General features: G+C 34.3%; 3 protein-coding genes and 1 non-coding gene across 8 annotated transcripts; 3 read left to right on the top strand and 1 right to left on the bottom strand.

Moving 5' to 3' along the window:
• The first annotated feature begins 365 nt into the window (after positions 1 to 365).
• LOC139112117 (protein MEMO1-like) lies at positions 366 to 4120 on the top strand. The gene is made up of 8 exons (XM_070672940.1): positions 366 to 670; positions 892 to 973; positions 1053 to 1121; positions 1461 to 1573; positions 1952 to 2063; positions 2228 to 2447; positions 2551 to 2655; positions 2887 to 4120. Exons 1-8 carry the CDS (start codon positions 619 to 621, stop codon positions 3022 to 3024), a joined length of 891 nt encoding a protein of 296 aa, XP_070529041.1. The 5' UTR covers positions 366 to 618; the 3' UTR covers positions 3025 to 4120.
• A 269-nt stretch (positions 4121 to 4389) lies between these two features.
• On the bottom strand, positions 4390 to 12809 carry Obe (activating signal cointegrator 1 complex subunit obelus). Of its 5 annotated transcripts, none has more exons than XM_070672937.1 (12): positions 12790 to 12809; positions 12248 to 12385; positions 11951 to 12039; positions 11622 to 11773; positions 11302 to 11544; positions 7028 to 11221; positions 6358 to 6849; positions 6082 to 6272; positions 5847 to 6009; positions 5478 to 5738; positions 5006 to 5342; positions 4390 to 4913 (listed from the first exon to the last, which is right to left on the bottom strand). In XM_070672937.1, the coding sequence occupies exons 2-12, from the start codon at positions 12373 to 12375 to the stop codon at positions 4825 to 4827; spliced, it is 6339 nt and encodes a 2112-aa protein (XP_070529038.1). In that variant the 5' UTR covers positions 12376 to 12385; positions 12790 to 12809; the 3' UTR covers positions 4390 to 4824. The 5 variants fall into 5 exon arrangements, with proteins under 5 accessions (XP_070529038.1, XP_070529037.1, XP_070529036.1 ...); XM_070672936.1 differs by lacking the exon at positions 12790 to 12809 and adding an exon at positions 12562 to 12672; XM_070672935.1 differs by lacking the exon at positions 12790 to 12809 and adding an exon at positions 12535 to 12641.
• Positions 12810 to 12874: 65 nt separating this feature from the next.
• L(2)37cd (general transcription factor IIIC subunit l(2)37Cd) lies at positions 12875 to 15885 on the top strand. The gene is made up of 7 exons (XM_070672939.1): positions 12875 to 13207; positions 13261 to 13416; positions 13525 to 14089; positions 14162 to 14737; positions 14822 to 15030; positions 15136 to 15319; positions 15397 to 15885. The coding sequence occupies exons 1-7, from the start codon at positions 13064 to 13066 to the stop codon at positions 15540 to 15542; spliced, it is 1980 nt and encodes a 659-aa protein (XP_070529040.1). The 5' UTR covers positions 12875 to 13063; the 3' UTR covers positions 15543 to 15885.
• A 717-nt stretch (positions 15886 to 16602) lies between these two features.
• Trnai-aau (transfer RNA isoleucine (anticodon AAU)) lies at positions 16603 to 16676 on the top strand. Its single transcript has one exon. It is a non-coding gene; the product is annotated as a tRNA-Ile (tRNA).
• Positions 16677 to 16938: the final 262 nt, after the last annotated feature.

Below are 16938 nucleotides of genomic sequence, written 5' to 3'. Positions count from 1 at the left end.
TTGCGATTTCATGATCTCACGGGTTTGCGAAAATATTGCGAGCGAGCAGACGGAACGCGGGTACAGCGGAAGATCACGTGACACCTAATCAGCTGTGTGCTCTCGTGGAAGAGCAATTGCGTGATTGGTCACTACATTTATTCTTTCTATGTTCATGAACAGCATTCTCAAAAATAAATAGATATGTTTCATCAAACGGCAGTCGCCTGTTGCTTTATTCACTGTTGTGTCTGTTTTTTTTTTTTTTGTTAATTTTTATTTTAGCGACAATTAAAAGGTGGTCGTAGCAGTTTCGAAACGGAAGCCAAGTTTTCCGGCAAAGTACTGGGATTGCAAATCAGCCATGTTGTGCTCTTTGTTTCAATCGCAACCAAATCGACTTTTACCACTGTATTATCACTGAATAATCTATGGAGAAATCAGTAGCCAAGGATTTGTGATAACGTTTTCTATATAAATACATTTTACATTCAATTAGAATACAACAGAATTCTGTTTGATTTACGAGCTCGTGAAGATTCTCACGTTGCGAATCGAGTGCTAGACTGCCAGTCGAAGACGACAAAGCCAAAGTACATACGAAACGAGAGGACGAGAAACGACGCTTTCAGCTTGAAAATGGCATTAATTAGGAGAGCTTCTCACGCTGGTAGTTGGTATTCGAACAACGGTAAGAGATCAAGGAAAATGCATTTTTTTCAGATCCGCTGGTCCCAGCTCATTTTCCTAATTTGACAGAAAATCGCTTGTTAATATGAATAAATTTACTGATAATGTGCTGAATGTGACAAATGTTGTTAATAACAAAATTTTATTTTGAATTATCTAACTATTTATTTCTTAATTATGCAGTTTAAAAGTGTTACTACTAATAGTAATATAATGCTGCAGGGTCAGAATTGAGTACACAATTGGAAGGGTGGTTGAGTGCTGCTGACTTATCTCATGGACCTGCAAGAGCAATTATTGCCCCGTTAGTAATTATATAATTTTTTTTAAAGATTTTAAATTATGTGTGTGAAATATATATAAAAATGCATACATTTTTATAGGCATGCAGGATACAGCTACTGTGGGGCATGTGCTGGCTTTGCTTACAGACAAATTAGTCCTGTAGTTGTGTAAGTGACAATTACACCACTATATTGTTTTAGCACTTCATTAAAGTATTACCTAAATCTGCCTTTATAAGTTTTACATTAATTATACTGTTTAATTATACTTTTTTTTTCACTTTTTTAATACTGTTTAATTATACTGTTTTTCATACATTTGCAATCATGTCTTTTGTTGTAATTGTTACAAAAGACCTTGCAATTGATTTAAATAATTTTGCAATAGTTTAATATTTGCATCAATGTAAATTTTCATCATATCAAGTAGCCTGTATAATATATAGTTTAGTTTGTAATTTTTCAACTTTCTCAGTCAAATGAACCGTGCAACGTGCTGTTATGCAGCCGTAGGATATTTATTCTAGGGCCTTCTCATCATGTGAGATTACCAGGTTGTGCCCTATCCTCAGCTTCCATTTACCGAACGCCGTTATATGATCTACATATCGATCAACAAGGTACTTATGTGCCGATCTTTTTACACAGTGTAATGATTTTCATTTTTTATGCTTAGTTTATTTAATTAAATATTAACCTTTTGAGTGCTGAATACTCGCGGCCTATGCGGTCCGTACGGACGGCGCGCGGCTGGCGCTGAGCGCGAATTTGCGTCCACGATCTATATCGATAGATTTCGCTGGACGCATATATGTGCGCGTAGCACTCAAAGGGTTAATATTTAATATATAAATTTTTTATATTATATATTAATAATATTACATAATATTTAATATATAAATTTTTTATATTATATATTAATAATATTATATAATATTTAATATATAAATCAATCTTTAAATTAAATTCGTCAAACTACATATATGTGCATTTCTCAGTGAGAAGAGAACTTGAAGAAACTGGTCATTTTGAATGCATGGACCTGAACACAGATGAAGAGGAACATAGCATTGAGATGCAGTTACCGTTTATTGCTAAAGTTATGGAGGGGTATGTTTGAATGTATAAATTAAATGCCACTTGCAATTAAAAAGTCTAAAGATTATTTTGTTGAAACAAAAATTATAGCTCATAAATTGACAAGCATAAAACTTAGATAACTTTTTTAGTTATTATTAAATAATAGGAATAAATCTTACATAATAATCTCTCAGGTTTAAGGATTCATTTACTATAATTCCAATTTTGGTGGGATCTCTGAGTCCAGAAAGAGAGGCACTTTATGGAAGATTATTAGCACCTTACATGGCTGATCCGCAAACGTTGTTTGTTATCTCTTCGGATTTCTGTCATTGGGGACAACGGTTTCGCTATACTTATTACGATAGATCATATGGACCTATACACAGATCTATCCAAAATCTTGATAAAATGGTATGCTTTTAAATTTTTTAATAAAAAATGGCAAATTTTGTTTATAGCAATTAAATAATTAATTATAATTTCTAAATTGAATTTTATATGTTCATTAAATTAGGGCATGGACATTATAGAAACTTTGAATCCTCCAGTGTTCACTGAATATCTTAAAAAATATAATAACACTATATGCGGCCGGCATCCAATTGGCGTTTTATTGCAGGTATTATGAGAAAATAAATATCCGTATTAGCTTGGTATTATACACCGACAACGACATTGTCGGAAGTAGCGATTGACTGCAGGATAGTAAATTTATAGAAATTCAAGAAATATTCTATCCCGCGACCAATCGCTCCGACAATGTCGTCGTTGTCAGATGTAAGTAATATCATCCTTAGACAAGTAAGTTGTGCTTTCATTTTTTAGATAACGTTATTCTGTATTTTTACAGGCAATTCATAGTCTTAAAGGAAATACGAATGGCCAGAGAATGAATTTGAAGTTTTTAAAATATGCTCAAAGTAGTCAATGTAATAATATGAATGACAGTTCTGTTAGTTATGCTAGTGCTTCCTTAGTTCTTGAGTGATGAAACTACAATTATATGGTTCAAATGTATGGTCACTGGTCGATTTAAGGATGAACAACTTAAAGTGGAATTTAACAGACATGTGACAGCAAAGTTCTATAAGAATAATTAAACGAGATTAGGTTAAATTTTATCGAGATTTTATAATGCAAGAGGCAAATACGAAAGCACTGAATTTAACCGCCGTAATTTTTAATATCGTTTATATTATGTGGTTATTAATACACTACAGGTGTTGGGGCGGGTGTTAACTCTTGCGCTACATACTATAACAAAAATGTACTATTACCGACATTTTTTGCATAAATGCATTTCGGTGTATTACTTACAAGAGATATCTGTACTTCCAGATTTCAATATGGGAAGGAGCTTAAATATTTCTTTGCTTTGATTCTCAATAAAGCTATTTTAGAATTAATACCAAAATGTGTTACGTGTGCACTTACGAAAAAGCAAGTTTCAAACTATTGGCGAAGAAGAGAACGCGTTGACATTTACAAGTGAAATTAAAGATATATTAAAATTGTTAATTTGTTTATGTAAATTAATATTTTTCATGTGTTCAATAATATTAATTTTTGTGACGCTTGAATTTTGTTATATTTAAGCAACGTTATGAATTAAAATAACCTTAATAAGTTAAGTAAAATTAAAATATTTTTAAGTTTGCATAGATTAATATGACGTAGAAATTACGAAAAATCGTAGATTGTTACAAAAATAACAAATTCGTTTACGTATTTGGGTGTGTTATGTGTTAGCGTGTGTGTGCGTGCATGTGTCTGCGTGCGTCCGGGTACATGGTTACGTACAAAACTAAAAAAAATTATTTTTTTTATGTTTCGTAAATAAAAGTAAATTTTAAAGATTTTGTTTCTTCAATCAGACATAATTTAACATATCACGTGAATGAAACTCGTGCATTATCTCAGTGTTTTACTGTGATTTAAAGTAAATTAAATGCATTGCTAGATTTGTGAACACTTTGTAAAGTCTCTTCTACGTCGTTAGTATGAATCTATATCATAATTAATATTTTAATATAAGAATTTTGAATTTAAAATAGATGCATATACCATTTTTAATTCTTTTTTTTTTCATACAAAGCAATGGAACGATCTCATATCCTTCCTATTCTATAATCTATTGTTATCTAAGCATAGATGGAATAGAGGGAAAAGAAACTGAATAAGCTAAATATTATATTATAATACAATGTAAGTTTGAAAAAAGGGTCAGTATATGTATATGTTACATGTATACAATAATTTCTTCCTTTTTGAAATATATTATAAACTTTTGCATTAAATATATTTCTCAAAAGCGTAAGTGATGTGCGATAATAAATTCTATCTCATTAAAATATTAAAGTAAACGATATAAGATTTATTTCCCAATAAGAGAACTCGTTTGTGACAAAAATATTGTACGACATTGTACGGCTGATTCTGCACGTGTTGCTTTTTCTATCTTTATATACCATGGTAATAAGGTTTATATTTGTATGAAAAAAAATATATAAATATATATAAATATATATATTTATATATAAATATAGATGTGTAATAAAATTATGTGGGAAAAAATACAAGTTTCTATACAGAATTTACAATAAAAATCCCGTAAATATCTTTGTACATAGTGAATTTTAGTTTTCACTCATTTCAAAATATACATTAAAAACTTTATAACGTCTTTTTTTTCTTGTAATCTTTACATTAATGACATAAAAAAATGCAACAAATAAATACAATATTATGTTATTTAACCAGTTTTAGAAGTTTAGTTGTTTTTTAATATCTAGCATGTTACATTTAAATAAATATTGTATTGTTGGTCTAATCCCATGTAGCAATCAGAAATCAAGTAAAACGTTAACTTTGTCGGTCCTAAAAGATAAATGTTGAAATTTTAATTTCAAGAAATTCTAGTCTGGATATAAAACATACGTTACAATTAATATATAAGTTAACAAGTTTACCCAAAGTGTCAGGTGTAGTGAATTGCAACTGATGATATCTTTGGTGATTTTTTACGCCAGACACCCTTTTCAGAGCCCATAATTCTTCATTTTGAACGTCACCTAGCACCAAGAACCAGCTTTCATCTTTTCCTTTTAAAAACTTTGGACAATGTGCCTTTAAAGTTTTGCAATTGTTTAATCTTTTCAATCCAATAGATAGCGTGCATTCTTCATTTCGTCGAACAGCTATGAAATTCTCATTATTGGGGTTCAATGTTATACTTGTAGTGCTTTCAGAACTCTCCAAGATTAAATCGACGGATATAATCGGCATATCTTTAATTACTTGATGTATCTAAAAAATAAGTTTTTAATTAATTTTCTTAATCAGCTATTATAAAGCGCGTGTTAATTACTTTCGCTTCTTCTTTCTTTATATACAAACTTTCCCGAAGGGGGTAGGATAAAACTGATCGAGATTTAATTTTACCTCATGTATTTGATTTGATCGATAATCTCCTTTATGCAAAACTTTTTCAAGTAAAGCGTAATTGTTGCGTGTGAGAGAACACAATAGTGGTAGAGACACTGATAATGATGAAAACAATTGCAAATCTTCTGTTTTTATGTGCGGTAACGTTGTAATTGCAGATTCATTTATCCATCGTGCTTGCACAATCATTTGAAACAATTGCATTATCTGTAATGCACTTGTTAACCAACCACGTTCCGCAACCGTATCAATCATTGCCTAAAAGATTTTCCATCGATTATTGAGTCTAAATTGCAATAAATAATACATATAAAAATTGTTTATACATTCTTAAAAAAAAAAACTTTTTTTTAAATTTATTTATACCTGTATTATTCTAATTGCTTGATCGAGCACCGATTTCAGATCAGTGATATAATCGGTACAAGGTAATGGTAGCCTTGAGAAATGTGCTTGAAGCAAAAGAAATGCTTTTGTATGTGGTGAATCGTATTGATTTACGGAGTAACGACACAGTTTTGCTAATTCCCTGTCAAACATATAAGCTTGTAAAATAAATCATGTAAACGACGACTTATTTGTCCGAAGTTCAAAGACTTACTCGTTTAATAATTCCTCGTTATGTCGTACGGGTAACTCGTTGTACTCGTGTGAATTGCATAGTATACGTAAATACTGATCTAACGATAGGTTCTCCTTAAGCGATTGCGTGAACATGAGCATCGTATTGTGCGACAAATAATAAAACGACGCTATCTTCCCCATTGGCAATGAAATTAGAATTTGTTCGTCCTAAAAAAGAAAAAAAAGCGTTACATCTATTGTAAATTATTTTTTACTTTATTCTTTTACTTCGCTTTTAAACTTATTGTTGTACCTCATCGTAATCGATACACTGTGAATTAATCAATGACTTTACGGTAGTCTCCACCAGTGTCGAAAGGTACTCGTTGATATACTGAGGATCTAAGACATCTAAATCATAATATTTTGGATTTTTCATCAACCTTCGAAAGTAATATGTCCACGTTAAATAATCGAGAAACTCTTGCTTGTTCTTGATAGTCCCGGCAACGATCTCGGCATTGATATGATCGGGCAACACTCCCATCAAACTCGATTCCACTGGAAATGGCTCGTACAAAAATTTTTTATAAAAATTCTTTTTCAAGTCGTGCACAAGCACAACCGCGACGCCAGAATTGTCAAACTGCGGTCTACCAGCGCGACCCATCATTTGGAGAACATCCGTTATAGGCATATCTACGTAACGTTTCAGCTTGCCGTCATAATATTCTGTGCCTTTTATCACGACCAAATGAGCAGGGAAATTAACTCCCCAGGCCAAAGTAGCCGTAGCAATTAGTACCTAAATTAACAATAAAATCTATTAATATGATAACATACATATTCATACAGCGTTTTTATAATACTGTAATTGTTGTTAATTTTTTTTTTTTATTGTTTGCGTTTTATAAATAAATTTTTTATATAACGAGGAAGGAATTTAATTTAAAGAGCTCAAAATATAATTTTAACATAAATACCTGTATTTTATTATTAACAAACAGTTCTTCAACGGTTTTTCTGTCTCTGTCTTGAAGCCCGGCGTGATGAAGACCGATTCCAAAAGCCAGGGTGAGCTTCAGATTCGAGTCACTGATAGTCTGTAAAATATTATTCATCTGTTCTTCTGGCATTTTCAACCACTGCTTAGGATTATCCTCTGCCGCGAGGTAGGCGATCAGGTCCAGGGCGGTCAATCGCGTTTGTCTGCGAGACGATACAAATACGAGAGATGGACTGGTAGGCGCGTGTTGTCTAATCGCCTGAAAAGTTGGTCTGTTCATGGTCGCCATTCGAGGACAGTAGTGTCTGCCAGGAAATCCGTTAATGTGAACCTCAAGCGGCACGGGTCTCACGGCTGGTCGAAAGTTATAGAGACCTATGTCCTTGATGCCGAGCCAGTTTGCCAGGTCGTTCGCGTTGGCCAGCGCGGTCGAAAGACCCACGATTCTGACCTGGTTGTGCGTGTGTGAAGATATAAAGTTGGTGCGAGAAACAATCACTTCAAGCACTGGGCCACGGTCCTCGCCCAGCAAATGAATCTCGTCAATCACTATGAGCGCAACTTTTTTCACATAACTTCGCGTTTGCCAGCTTCGGCTAATGCCGTCCCACTTCTCGGGTGTTGTAACGATTACACTTGCCTCAGCTATAATTTTTACGTCGGGCGACACGTCGCCGGTCAACTCGACGACTTTTTTTTTCAGTCGTTCTTCCAATCGCACCTTCCAGTCATTAATTCGCTCCCTGACCAGAGCTTTTAAAGGCGCTATATAAACAACCTTTCGATCAGGATACTGTTTGAAAACGCGGAACATAGCGATTTCCGCCGCGATAGTTTTCCCCGAACCAGTTGGAGCACCGAGAAGCACGCTGTTATCAGTATTATACAAGCAATAGAAAATCTGCGTTTGTATCGGGTTGAAGTGCGAGAAATTGTAAAGGCTCTGCAGCACTGGATCCTTCAAGGCGGTTACCGGCAACGGCTGCAATTCTAAGAGATTAGTGTGCGGAGGATGCGTTTCTGGAAGAATGAGATCTTGAAAAGTTAGCGGAAACGTAGCTTCAGAACCCAACCAATGGTCGCTAGACACTCTCACTAAATACTGCGTCGGCAACGACTCAGATAGTGGTATAGTAATAACGAGTTCCTGCTCGAGACGCTGGCAGACCATTTTCTTCGTCAGTATAAAGTACTCGTGATGATAAATAAAGTTACTCTCCGGGTCTTCGATCCAAATCCAGAAAGCTTGCGAATTTTTTCCGTGATATTTATCGTTCCAACGAAACATGGAGAACAGTTTGAGTCGTATCCTCAAGACAGTGCGCGTAATGGGCTGCAAGCTGTATTCCACGTTCAACATAGGAAACTCGTTGAGGCACTTCTTTACCAGTGCCCCCGCTCGCTCATGTCGCAACATGAAACCAATCTCCTTCTCGTCCATTTCTTGCAGCTGACAAATGTCCAAATCTCGCGCCTCAATTTTGTTAATTACCTCCATGGTAAGACAATCAAAGTGACGAAGCGGGGTAAAAGTGCACCATTGCTGCGCTTCGAACATCTTGGCGATTATCAATAGTCGGCCGGCCATTATCGCGTTATTCTGCTTGAGCATGATCTCGAAAAGCGCCCTGGCTATCCGCATGGCGTTCTGCACGACGTACGCCTGATCAGATATCAACGACGCTGTGTTGACGCGACTTCTCGATAAGTACGTTTGCAGTAATATGTTGACTTTGCCGTGAACATTTTCTACGCCGCCTTGTGCTCTGAGCTGGCACTCTACCATCAGGTTGTCCAGCTCGTCCGTTTCGTCATCCCGCACCTTCAGTTGTTTGAACTCCTGGGCGTGCGATATCATAGCCAGAATATCTGCGTCATTCATCATAGGCTTTTCAAGCTCATTGAAGACCTCGACCGTGTCGTATTTGAGATAATAATGGCTCGCGATACGTCCTAAGTCAGTCGCATTAAGATCGCCGGTGCGAGCGTCGTATCTGATCATCCGCGCTTTATCCAGGGCCTTCGCGGCATCGTCCACCAGCTCCTTTCGCTTCTTCTCCAAATTCGTATCGTTCATGACTGTATGATAAACCATGCCGTACGCTTGAAAATTCAGTTTCATTCGTACGAAAAGGTAGGTATAGCTCAGCCACTCTACCGCTTCCGTTACGTTTGATATCGTGCCCAGGGCTACCTCGGCATTCAAATTGTCTGCCAGGTACGTGATAAAGCTGCTCTCGATCGGTATTTGATTAGTCAACAATGACAGGTAATGAGATAGCTTGTTGTGCGATGTGATAATAGTCGCATGTCCTGAGGTATCAAACTGTGGCCTCCCAGCGCGGCCAAAAATCTGCATGACGTCCAAGATGCCCAGATCCACGTACGAGCCGTGTTTCGAATCGTAGATTTCAGTTCCGCGTATGATAACAGCGTGCGCGGGTAGATTTACGCCCCAAGCTAGCGTGGAAGTGCACACTAGCACTTTGATTAGACCGTCAGAAAAGTATTTCTCAACCTGATTTCTGTCGGAGCGTAGCAGGCCCGCGTGATGAACCGACAACCCGCTGTTGAACAGCTCCCCGAGATACTTGTTGCGCGATTTTACAAACGCTTTATTTATATATTTGGTCTGTCCATCGGATAAGAAGTATTTCATTGTGCCATTCTTTAGTGCCAAATCCTTCAGAACATTCGCCATTCTCACGGTGGCGTTTCGAGCATGCACGAATACCATGACTTGATGACCTTGTCGCACCATGTCGATAACGCTATTATAGCACACAGTATCCATGTCGGTCATCTGCTGCAACGGCTTGACAGCTTTCACGCCAATAAAGGTTTGGCTGAGAGGCACCGGCCGGAAACGATGATCAAAATAAAACAATCCCTTCGATGGGTTAACGCGCAGAAATCGCGCAACGTCCAAGTAATTTGGAAGGGTTGCGGATAATCCAACTATCCTGATCATGCTCTGAGACGACTCTACTTGACGCAAAGTTCGGGCGACTAGCGCCTCCACCACAGGTCCTCTATCGCCATGCAGCAAGTGTACCTCGTCAATAATTAGTAATTTTACGATGCTAGTAAGAGATATGTCGCCCGTGCCTTTTCTCGTCACAACATCCCATTTTTCTGGCGTAGTTACTATCATCTGAGTTTCTTGAATCTCTCGTTTTGTCAGCTGCATATCACCAGTTAATTCGCGAACGCACACGCCCAGAGAACCGAGTCTTTTGTTAAAGTTGTCAGTCATTTCTGCAGCTAGGGCTTTCATTGGTGCGATATAAATAATCTTAAATTGATTCTTTTCTAATTGTCCATCTTGAATATTTTGCTTCAATTGATGCACTACAGTTAACATAGCCACGTTTGTTTTACCTGCTCCAGTAGGGGCGCAGATCAATAAATTTTCGTTAGTGTTATATGCCGAATTGAAAACTATGCTTTGAATTCTATTTAGCGTTTTTATGCCATTAAAAGCCATTTGACCGATTTCGTCTAAAGAAGATATCAACACGGGTTTCGTCTTAACGTCAATAAGTTCTTGCTTTGGTATTGGTATATACACTTCTTCACAGAGTGCACTATCTTTTCTTTTAACATCTTCGGCCAGTAATAATTTTTGCCCTGATATAATACTCTTTTGCTTAATATTCGCTTTCGAATCAAATACATACGGAAAATCTTCCTGTCCACCTCTCTCGAGAACATGTTTTTTAGGAAACAGTGGAGCACATGAAGCTTTCAATGCCTCTTGCCTTTTTACTTGCAATTCAACCGACTCAAGTTCTCCTTCTTCAGCTTCATATTTAACATCTCGTTTGTTTGCAATTTTATTCAATTTCTTTTCCTCTTTACGTACTTGTTTATTCATCTCTTTTTCTAATTTAGATTGCACAGTTACTTGACCACTTATTATAGGCCCCTTCACAGCTGTTTGCACTCTATTGATTGGTTTTTGGTGCGAATATATCGATTGAATGGTTTTTTGATGTTCAGTAATGTATTCGATAAAGTCCAAATGTTCACAGCCTAGTATATCAAACAGTTCGTCAGGGGTTGTTAATTTTTCTATTATTGCTGTTGCAAATTCTTCATATGACATCAGATGTGTTTTAAATGTTTCATAGCAACTTTGTAATCCTTTCGTGAATACCGTTTTATCAAACTGCAATTAAAAAATAAAACAAGATTAGAACATTGATAGAAAGATTTCCTTTTATTTAAATATTTAGTAAGTATACTCACAGCAGATTTCTTTTGCATCAATGGTTTTGTTTCATGTAGTATCATTGTAAATTTATCAGTGCCCGAATATGGCATTTCCTTGGACATATTATGAAGTCTAGCAGTATCAGGCCATACAACTCTGGGTCGGTTGTAAGGAATTTGTGTACCAAAAATTTGTGAATCTCCAGCATTTTTATTTTCTTTCAATTCTAACATGTCCATAGCTTCTTTGTAACATTCCAGTTGGATTTTATTAATGACCTGTATAAGATTAGAACAAGAAAAAAAAAATAATGCATATCAAAGGATAAAAATCAAAATAGTAAATTATATTATACCTTCATTAAAGCTTCTACACTTTCAATTGGTAGGTTTCTTCCTAATTTTTCACAAAGTACATTATATTTTTTTTTCAACAATTTATCATCATTTATCAATAAATATAATACATAAATTGTAAACTCATCAACAGCATCAGGGCAGTCATGTCCTACATAAAAAAAAGTAAGACTTTTAAATTAAGTTAAAAGTTGTTTAATATTCATTAAATAAAATGTGTTATTTAATAAAAAAAATATAACATAGTAGAATAAAGGATATAGAGAAAATTAGAAACTGCCTTATATCAATGAAAAATAACAGTATGCTTCAATTATTTATCACTCACCTAAAGCTTGTTGCGCAATGTTTCTCAATGTATGTAAAAGTGTGGTAAGATTTTTAGATGCATTCTTGCACATATAATGCCAATTAGAACTGCTTGCAACATACAAATATGTAACATTAGATTAGCTGTTTCCCATTTACATCAAAACTCAAGATTTATTAAACAACAAAGAATAGATGAAACGATATTGTAAATAAAAATACATATTTAATATTTATAGTAGATTAAATGTAAAATCTATGCAAATAAAAACAAATATATTAAGCACTTCAAATACGTTTCCATATATTTACTTGCCTTTTCGATCTTTTTGTCCTTTCCTGTCTTTTTCTCACCAAATCATTCGGCTCAAATTCTAATGTTTCTCTGCGTTCCAGAGAAGTAAACATTCGCATTGATCTCGTGATACGTGGCAAGTGCGGCATCGTGTACTATCTATAATTAAACTAAATATTATTAATATATAATAAAAGAATAGTCTCGATGACTGCAACTGCGGCCGAAAACATTCAAGGATGAGAAAAAACAACGATCGGTAACTGATAACGAAACAAAAAACCCGTTATTCGCCACTCGATTCTCACGTAAAACGTAACACCTCAACCGATTACATTTTCGCAAGTGTCACATGTTTTATCGGTTTCACATTTTACGGCAACTACTTATGTCGCGTTCACAATAACGCCTGTTACAGAGTTTTTACGATGGGTGCTTTCCAATTACGATAATTCATTCACCGACACTTGACTTTTTAATTATTTTAACAATTTCTTTCTTTTTCCTTGTAATAAGGCAGAAAAATTAATCCTTGGCAGACTCCACAGTATACTCTATTTTACCGCAAGAAGCGCTATCGTTTCTTCTGGCCAATTTTCGTTTTAGCTCGAACAAAAGTCGTGTCCCATCTTCGTAATTTTTGTCTTACGGCAGTACGGCGTGGTACGGCGTTAGGTCTCCTCACAGTATATTACTTCGTGATGTAAACCACGAGCGTAAACTCTTGTTGATATTAAGGTTAGGTAGACGCAAAATTGCACAAAATGTAACGCAGCAATTTGCAACGAAGTTTTTGAGAACAGCTAATTTGGAATTAAAAGAAAAGAGCAACTGATTATGACGAGCGAAGCAAGCGATCCAAGCGACACTGAAATATCTGATAAGCAAGATGACAAGGACACAGACTTCAACGTGGACGATTATTGTCATGAAATCGACAGCGACGACTCCTTCTCCGAGTCACTGGAAAACAATGTTAACGTGCGTTTAAATCCTTTATACTTTTCAATATGTTTAAGTTAATCTTGTTGTAGGTGGAACTAAATAGTTTGCAAGATGGAAAATATACAGGTCCAGTCATTTCTGGGCATAGATTCGATAAAAAACTGATATGTATTAAATATCCAGGAAATGTGGTCAACGTCGACAAAGCTATGGAAACGTTGGGTGGCATTAGTTCCATTTCTATGGTATGACACTTCCTATAATGCTAAATCAATTTTAATTACACTGATTAAATTTTTTTATTAAATGTTTGATTTAAATTTCATTTAATTAAATGTCTGATTATTTAACAGACTGTAGATGTTCCTAACAGAAGACTAGAATTGAGATTCAGGCCAGATGATGGTTACAGCAAGCCTACCTGTGGGGATAGACATAGTACAAATGGCTTTTTGCTTAGAGTTAGAATAAAAAAGAATAAAGTAACAGGAGCAAAAAGTATTAGAACTGAAGTTGTAAGACCAATATCTACAGACCTTGTAAATGTGGAAGCTACTACTTCTTGTAGTAGTAAACAATGTACATCTCATGATAAAAGTGAACAGATTAATCAATGTAGCATTGCAAGAGAGAAGAACAGTCTTGAAGACTCTTATGAGGCTAATAACATAGTTTGTCAACGAGAAAATCTTAACGTTGATTTTACGCCGTGTAATCGTGAGAAAGCAATTGAGAAAAAATGTGCTACAGATGATACAAACTTATGTGATATATCTGTAGATAATAGTCCACTGGAAAAGAAAAAAAGTACATTTACTTTTAATAATAATAAATATAAAAATTTATCTCAAGATATAGATTACAAAGTACCACGTTTAAAAATTTTAGGAAAGATAGAAACTGAATTTAAATTTACCAGTAAGTCATATAGAACCTTATATTAATTTTTCTCATGTTATACTACATATATTGATGTCTTAATCTTTTTAGATTTATGCGATTTTCAATATCTTCCAATGACGCAAAACAGGTCAAATTCAAAAAAATTGGAATGCATTTACGACTTGATTTATCCAACGGGAATTCCGCATTACTCTTGGTTAAAAAATGATGTACCTTATTTTTTACCACCGGCTGTTTTTAGCAGGATGGACACGATACAGCAATATATACCGAAAACTGAAATAGATTCGAACTCAGAAAACGTAATTGGTAAAAGTAAAAAAGGTCAAGTGGGTTTTTCCAATTACATATACTTTTCTACTCCTGAAGTACCCATTATGGCGCCAAAAGGTATTGAAACAGCTATGAAAGTAAAATTTCTTCAAAACACACATTTGGAACGAGTACGCGAACTTTTTGAGGAACGTCCAATTTGGTCGAAAAACGCTATTATGTTTAAGACACAATTTACGTCTGACCAGCTAAAAATATTATTGCCTTCGGTGGCATATTATTTTATGACTGGCCCATGGAGAATTATGTGGGTAAAATTGGGCTATGATCCCAGAAAAGATATTAATGCACGGAAATATCAGACATTGGATTATAGATTAAAAGCTATGCGTAAGTTATTTTTCAGCGTTGGAAATATTTAAAGTATTTTCATTTACTAACAAATATTTCATAAAATTAATTTTTGCAATCTAGATGGATTAGGTTCAACTGTCAAATGTAAAAGAAATTATGCACATTATACGCTGCCGTATAAATCGGCACCTGTATCCAAACAGAAACCTGCTGTACTTACTGCCACGTCAAGTCAAGAACAAAATTCAAAGAAAGAGCGACATTTATATGAGAATGTGTACATATATCGAGAGGGTATGGTACCTCCTTCTCGACAAATGTTTTATCAGGTTTGTCAATTAATTAATCATTTTCTTTATAAAAATAAATAGCGTAACAAAATTTAAGGCATACAGCATTTCTAAACATATTATCTTTAATCGTATTGTTATTAGTATTGCGACGTCTTGGTAGGAGAAATACAAGAAATGTTGGCAAAACTTCCCGATCCCTTACCTGGTATAAGATGCCATGAGAAGAGAGGCTGGCTACCATCTGGTTTCGATGTACAATGCAGAGAAATTTTAAATAAACAAGTACGAGCTGTTTTGAGAAAAAGGATGAACATTCCTGAAGACCGTACGTGTCGATTTTAGTTTATTAAAAGTAAAATTACTTATTAATTTATTAAGGGTAAACTTATATTTTTATTATAGATCCAACGTCGCTTCCACGGAAACGAAGACGAGGCATTAAATTAAAATATAATAAAATAATTAATAAAAGGATAAAAAAGAAGTCTACAGAAATTCAGGCAACTAACGCTTCTATTTCAAATTTAGCAACAAAACATGATGGATAATAAAAATTGCATTGTTCGATTTTAGTGATTAAAACTATTTATTATATATATGTTGCAGTTCAGTTGATTGCACGTTCTCTGTTCGATACCGCGAGAATAAATGTAAGAATGTATATATGCAGGATATCCCACATATACGGCTTTATAAAATTCGTAATCATTATTAAGCCAAAAATTAAAATGTCGGTGTATTTTGTTGCTAAAAATTATTAAGTGTAAAACAATTTTCTTTCACGTAAAAATAAATAATGCGGGCGTAAGGCGCGCTCTGTAAAGTCTAATACTTTAATAAATTTATAAATATTACGACATATTACTTATTGCATATCCTTTTTTAAATAAACATAATATATCGTCTAGTAGTTGACACAAAGTATTCTTTTGATTAAATTATAATTAAATTGTGTTGTTTTTGCAATTTAATATAATTTATGGATTAACTTGTGTTTTATTATGATATCATATATAAGCATTTAGTATGCCTCAGATGAGTCAATTGACGTCGCCGTGATGTCGCAATTCATTGACAATCAATCGCGTCAGCGCGTTCTCGACATATATTGCCAATCGGTTTTTTAACCGAGTTAAAATTTGTCCATGTGCACTTTAATTTTTCGTTAATGGTAAACGTAAATGATGATACCATTATTCAAAAATATCAAAATAATTAAAATAAAAATAGTGCATCCTGTGCTGATATAATATATTTATATAAAAATAATTTTCTTTTATAAAGTTTTATATTAACTTATAAAACAAAAGTATTTTTTAATAATAACGATCATACTTTCAAGATGCTTATATACTTGCTGTATATATTTATTTAAGATTCGTTTACGTATTTATTAATCATATGTCATTTAAATTGAAATAAGATAAAATAATTATCAGTACAATTTAAATATAAATCTGAAAAATTAGATTGAATAAATTAAACCATTTTTTATCTAATTTATTTATAAGATTAAAAACTATTTTATAAATTTAAAGTTATGTTTTTTTTTTCTTAGAAAAAAAAATTACGCTCTAAAGAGAATTATTGTAAAATTGTTTAACAACTGGCCCATTAGCTCAGTTGGTTAGAGCGTCGTGCTAATAACGCGAAGGTCGCGGGTTCGATCCCCTCATGGGCCATACTTTTGTAAATTTTTTCTTTGCGTAACATTAATAATATTAAAAAATCAAAGTATAAAAGCGAATAGAAGTTTCTATAAAAAAAAAATTAGTGTTAACAATAAAATCGAAATTATTATTTCCGTTTAAAACCGACGAATTGGTTCACTCTCACTTGACTTGCTTCACGCCAAGTGAGAGTTAACGTCAGCTATCAAGTCGGAGATATCAGGTTCTGTTTAATTTGCAACTGGAATCTTTTGAAAAATAGCTTACCTGAAGC

The sequence above is a fragment of the Cardiocondyla obscurior genome, linkage group LG26 (genome assembly GCF_019399895.1).
Source record: "Cardiocondyla obscurior isolate alpha-2009 linkage group LG26, Cobs3.1, whole genome shotgun sequence".
In the NCBI taxonomy this organism is placed as follows: Eukaryota; Metazoa; Arthropoda; class Insecta; order Hymenoptera; family Formicidae; genus Cardiocondyla; species Cardiocondyla obscurior.
Note: the sequence above shows the minus strand (reverse complement) of the source record. Positions and strands in the feature narration are given on the sequence as shown.

Coding starts and splice junctions, on each gene's coding strand:
- Obe (XM_070672937.1), bottom strand. CDS start 12,375: ATGCCGCACTTGCCACGTATCACGAGATCAATGCGAATGTTTACTTCT. Junction 11,545..11,621: donor GTGTAGAAGCTTTAATGAAG/GTATAATATAAT, acceptor AATCTTATACAG/GTCATTAATAAAATCCAACT. Junction 6,850..7,027: donor TTGTTAATAATAAAATACAG/GTATTTATGTTA, acceptor TTGTTAATTTAG/GTACTAATTGCTACGGCTAC.
- LOC139112117 (XM_070672940.1), top strand. CDS start 619: ATGGCATTAATTAGGAGAGCTTCTCACGCTGGTAGTTGGTATTCGAAC. Junction 671..891: donor TAGTTGGTATTCGAACAACG/GTAAGAGATCAA, acceptor ATAATGCTGCAG/GGTCAGAATTGAGTACACAA. Junction 1,574..1,951: donor TCTACATATCGATCAACAAG/GTACTTATGTGC, acceptor TGCATTTCTCAG/TGAGAAGAGAACTTGAAGAA.